Here is a 5879-nt window from a genome sequence, read left to right on the forward strand (position 1 = left end):
CTCTTTTTATTCTTCTCTGACCCAGTTATATTCTTCAGTAGCATGTTGTTTAATCTCTGTGTATTTGTGGTTCTTCCTGCTTTCTTTCTGCAGTTGATCTCTAATTTCAAAGCATTATGATCGGAAAATATGGTTGGTATGATTTGAACCCTCTTATATTTGTTGAGGCTAGCTCTGTGTTCCTGTATGTGGTCGGTCCTTGAGAATGTTCCATATGCCCTAGAGAAGAATATATAAGCAGATGTTTTGGGATGGAAGGCCCTGTAAATGTCAGTTATGTCCAGTTGGTCTAATGTGTTATTTAAAGATGTTATTTCCTTATTGATTTTCTGTTTGGACAATCTGTCCATACCTGACAGTGGAGTATTTAGGTCCCCTATTATGATAGTAGGTCCCCTACTATGGCAGTGTTTTGGTTGGTTACTCTGTTTAGTTCTGTTAGCAATTGCTTTATATATTTTGGGGATCCATGATTGGGAACATAGATATTAATAAGTTTTGTGTCATCTTGGTGCATGATTCCTTTATCATTATGAAGTGTCCCTCAGTATCTTTCTTTACTTTTTTTTTTATTTTGAAGTCTATTTCTTCTGATATTAGTACTGCTACTCTACTTTTCTCTGAATGTCATTTGCTTAAAAAGTCACTTTCTACCCTTTCACTTTGAGTCTGTATTTGTCTTTGGAACTGAGATGTGTCTCCTGTAGGCAGTGTATGGTTGTTTTCTGTTTTGTGATCCAATCTGCACCTCTGTGCCTTTTTATTGGTGAGTTCAGTCCATTTACACTTAGATTATTGAAATTTAGATCTCTTATAGCCATTTTATCTTTTGCTTTCTTTTAGCTTGGTATTTTCATTGCTTCTTTGTCCTTGAGTGTTGTTTTGTTTTGTTTTTTAATTTGGTTAGGTTTTGTGGGTTTTCTCTCTGGTCCTTCTTGTTTTATGTTATATACTTCAGTTCTGAATCTTTGGCATCTGGTTACCATTATGAATATGTAAAGGATAGTTATATACAGTCGTCCATTTCTTTCTGTGTGTGTCTTATCTCTATTCCCCTTTGCAAATTTGGATCTTTGAATCCTTGGGGACAGACTCTTAAAAGCAACCCCTTAATTCAGAGAAGCTCAGGTCAAAGAAAACACTGAACTCCTCATTGAGCTCTCAGGGTGGAGCTGTCATTCTTGCTGTATTCATTTGGCTCATAAATTCTTTACCTTTGCAGTGGCAGAAGCCCAGCTGAATCTGATATTCTTCTACTGGACATAGCAAGAAAGCTGGATATGTATGGCATCAGGCCTCATCCTGCCAGTGATGGTGAAGGGATGCAGATCCACCTGGCTGTTGCTCACATGGGAGTGCTGGTTTTACGGGTAACAACTTTTTCCTTTAAATTCCTTCAGTTGTGGTTATCTTGGCTCAAATTTGAGAGGATGTTGCCATGGTGATCCAGCCTTTCAGTCTTACCACCAATCAGAAAAGGAAGTGATGCTTGGGAGTGCTTTAAGTCCTCTTCTCTCAATGTGCTTTGCTTCCATTTACAGTCTATAATTGACTGTTTTGATTCTAAGGAACTTACACATTTAGATCAGGCCAGCATGATGGAAAAAAGAAGTCAAGAAGCTCTTTAGAACTTTTAGACCCTTAATAAAAATATAGATTTTGGCTTCCTAAAAGCTTAGGCTGTGACAGAGTACATTAATCCTGTTCAAATCCACCAGATACAATCTGAAGGGTCCAAAATGTGTTGTTCTCATTCAGTTACTTGTTACATTGGAGGTATCCTGTGCCAGCTGGTAGGGAATTAGTGCCAAAGCTTCTAGCAATTGTTGCCATTTACTGTCTCATCCTTTACCCAGGACTTTGTTTTCCAGGTTAGAAACCAACTCAGGGCTCTTTGGTCCTCCACCATCATTAATCTTCACTCCAGGGAACTTGGCTAGAAGCTTTTTTTTCCAGCATTTTTTCAGTCTACCTGGTCTCCTCATATCTGTGAACATTCAATAAGTTTAGATCTAAGTTAAGATTCAAAAACTCTTGCCTAACTTTCAAAATGAAAGGCAGACACTTAGGCAGGTTTGGGAATGAATCACCCACTGACCAAATTAGAGCACTGAAGTAAGTCACTAAGTCAATCAGATACAGACTCAGCTAAAAAGAATCTTGGCCATCTTATTTATTTGGTTGTAAAGTTTAGAGCATGAGAGTCACATTGATGGGCAAAAGATCAATGGATCATAGTCATACCTGTTCACCCTGGAGAGAATTTTTACCCAGTCCACTCTAACCCCTGATTCTTGCTATTTCTTAATGCATGAGAACAGATGGGGAGGGTAGGGGAAGGAAGGCCATCATGTTAGTTGTGATCTCTTTCAGTGTGAATACATCTGTGGACAGTTGGGAACACTATAGCTGGTCTATTTTGTCCTACCCAAATCCAGTCAAAGATACTTAGTATTGAGTACCTCTGTGTATTCTTCACTGCATTAGTCTTTTTTTAAAATCACCTTTATTGAGTTATAATTTTCATCCCACAAAATTCATCTATTTCAACCATACAATTCAATGAATTTGAGTGTATTTACAGAGTTCGGCAGCAATCTATTCATTTTTCTATCACATTTATTGTACATCCACTCTGTGTCAGAGACTTGAGCTACAGGGATAAATAGGAATGATCCTGGCTTCATGCAACTTGGATTCTAATGGGAGAGACAGACAATTAAACAACTAATTATAAACAAATATGATGTGCTTTCTGATAGAAAAAGTATGGGGTGCTAAGGTAACACATGTGAAAGGGGCTGGTGTCCTACCTGGGGTGCTTTCTTTGGTCAGAGCTTTTACCTAGTATGACAGGATCAGTTTGTGTAAGAGATAGATAAAGGATAGTCTCGATCATGAAGCACATTTTCCAACAGGTTTGCATTGTCTTACAAACCAGCTTATGCTGACATTTATCCTGAAATCTGCCATGTGTTTAATTATAGGGAAATACAAAGATTAATACTTTCAACTGGGCTAAAATCCGCAAGTTGAGCTTTAAGAGAAAGCATTTTCTCATCAAACTTCATGCCAACATCTTGGTAAGTAACTTTCTAATAAATTCTATTACTTTCTGTTCACTTGAGATTTCTTAGTTATTTCTGCAAATGGTTTGAATGTGAGTGGTAAAAGCCAGTTGGCCCTGAGAGGTGATGTACTCCCACTATTGTCTCTACATAAATAAACTAGAGCTTACAGAATCATATTTTACTAAAGGCAAAACACCAAGAAATCCTATTGTTAGTTCAGAATGAATAAAGAAATAGGAATATGGGGTGGCTAGAATGAAAGACAAGTCTCCTTAGAAACCATTTTCAGAGATCTGATAAGTCAAATAGAAGTGACCAGATCTAGGACTATAGACATATTCCTTCACTTTTGTCTGTTCCATTTTATCAAATATTTTTTATCTTCTTTCCTTAAGCAAAAATAATTGAATACCTATTACATGCCAAACAATTGCATACCTATTTTTTGCCAAAGTGGAATGTGGAAGGTGGATGTAAATTAATTATAAGAAGCAATTATTGGTCAATGCTGCATTGTACAAGATAAGACAAAGGTGCTAGAAAAGATGTTCTTTTATAACTATCAAGAAAATGAAAACGTGTATCAACTAAATTTTTGACCTACCGAAGATTGAGTAGTTTGGGCTTTGTCCTCTAAATTTTAGCAGTGTATAAAGCATTCTTTTGAGCAGTTCAGGAGACTGTATCCAGTGTGAGCCTCATGGAGAGTCCCAGGGCTGCATATGGGAATCTGGAAAGGAATAAGAGAAGTGGGGCCAACAGAGTTGGTTGGCGGGGCTGCTGAAAACAGCATACATGGGAAAATGGGTATATATAGTGAGTCAGGGGAATGGGGAAATCTTGACTTTATGTCTTGAAAGCTAAGCACCCCCAGAGCAGATAAAAACATGCAAAATGAGCAATACAGAGCATCATAGAACAAGGCAGCATAGAAAGGAAGAAGTATTTCCAGCTGGTATGTTATATTCATGTATATGTAATCATCCTGTAAAACCTGCCATCTGTAAAGAAATCTCCTCTTCTCTCTCCTTTCTTGTTGGTTGTTTATAACTTCTTGTCACTTTGAAAGGGTGCCCTTTGATGTTCATCTTAACCTAATATACAACTTCACAAAAATGTTTGTGGCAGAGAAGAGGGGCATTAAAAAAGTGTTTGAGGTGAGGGGGTGTGCAAGTTTATATTTGCTTCTTAGCGAAGGCTCTGTTTTTGAGAAGTGGCCCTCTGTTCCTTGAGGGTTGCCAATCATTTGGTTTCAATAGGTGTGAAGCCTATAGGGAGCCAAGTGTAAAACCAGATGTTGCATGGGCACCTGGACCAATAGTTTGGAAGGTGTTAGGATTTGAAAGTCTTTGATATTCTTGAAGGATGTTTTGTTGATGGACATTGGTTTATACAGGTGCTGTGCAAGGACACATTGGAGTTCACCATGGCCAGCCGAGATGCCTGCAAGGCTTTCTGGAAGACTTGTGTGGAGTACCATGCTTTCTTCAGACTCTCCGAAGAGCCTAAATCAAAGCCTAAAACCCTACTCTGTAGCAAGGGTTCCAGTTTCCGCTATAGGTAACTAAATACTGCATATAGGCAATCTATACACACAACTTCTTTTCAATAACATGGAAGGCAGGAGAAGCTTGAATTCTAGAAGCAATAAAAGATTAATTTCAATCACTTAAAGAATGATAACCTTTGCTTATTCTGTATGTGACACATTAAGTCAACATTTTTTTAAATTGGAAGCAAGGGGAGGGGAACACACTACTTAGGGGGTTCTATCAGAATCTCTGCAAGATTGAGGGGACATATGCAGTTTGAAAAATAATATTCAATTAACTTGTTTTCTTTATATGCAACTTACATGCAAGCCATGGAAAAAGAAAGCTCAACAACATCCTTTTGATGGTGGTTAGGCAAAAGATAATGTGAGGAAGAACCAGAGGGGCCAAGGGATTAAAAAGTTTGAGCAATATTGCAGTAGAGGCTTCTTACTACAGGTAACACTTTGGAGAAATGTAAGTGAGGTCTAAATAAAATCTTAATTTTACTTGAAGACACCACCCAAGGAATTCTTTTCTAAGATAAAAATGTTCTAATCAAATGCTTCCCATAAGGAACTTTTCAAATAGTGGAATATTGTTCCAGTAAAAACTGAGATTTTTTAAAACATACATATTTTTGATGGAATCTTTCCAAAATGTATTCTATAATTCCATGCCTTCTTAAACAGATGATACTTAATGACCTCAGTAATTCTAAATATCACTTCTGAAGGAAGCTGTAGTACAGTGATGGCCTCAGGGTGGGAAAGGCATGTCAGAGCCTGCACCTCAGTGATAAATGGTCCAGACATTTTGGGTTTTATTATACTTGTGATTTCTTTTTTTTTTTTGGGGGGGGGTGCTCTTTTCTCCCAGCAGTCAGCTGACTTTCTTTGCTAGTGTATGTCTGACTAGAACAACCCTCTTCTACTGTTGAGTTATCTGTTTTTCTTCCATCATGGATCGGGAAACCAGATATGTAGCCTTATTAAAAATTGTGTATAAATTTGGAAGTAGGGAAAATGCCTATAAAGTATATTAGTTTTCAAGGCCAGAATTTTTAACTGCTACATAGTCCTGTTTAGAGGCTTTTAAAAATTTTCTGGGTTCTGAGTAGTTGTTGTTCTATGCCTGATGTTTGGGTAAGTGAGTATTATCATTAATGTGATGGTCAAAGAGTCATGATATATGCCATTCATCCAGACTTTGGATTTCAACAATGAATGAGACTGTTGGGTTTTGGTAGCCTACTGGCTTATGACTAGCAGTAATA

The 5879-nt window shown here is 37.6% G+C and overlaps 1 protein-coding gene across 1 annotated transcript in view; it reads left to right on the forward strand.

The window, feature by feature from the left end:
* Positions 1-5879, forward strand: part of FRMD7 (FERM domain containing 7) — a 24750-nt gene that overhangs the window by 14836 nt on the left and 4035 nt on the right. Inside the window, exons 6-9 of the mRNA XM_006921540.1 lie at positions 844-847; positions 1223-1370; positions 2988-3083; positions 4468-4631. Of these exons, the coding sequence (XP_006921602.1) occupies positions 844-847; positions 1223-1370; positions 2988-3083; positions 4468-4631 (412 nt within the window). The remainder of the gene's footprint in view (positions 1-843; positions 848-1222; positions 1371-2987; positions 3084-4467; positions 4632-5879) is intronic.

This window comes from Pteropus alecto, unplaced genomic scaffold, assembly GCF_000325575.1.
Source record: "Pteropus alecto unplaced genomic scaffold, ASM32557v1 scaffold19, whole genome shotgun sequence".
Classification (NCBI taxonomy): Eukaryota; Metazoa; Chordata; class Mammalia; order Chiroptera; family Pteropodidae; genus Pteropus; species Pteropus alecto.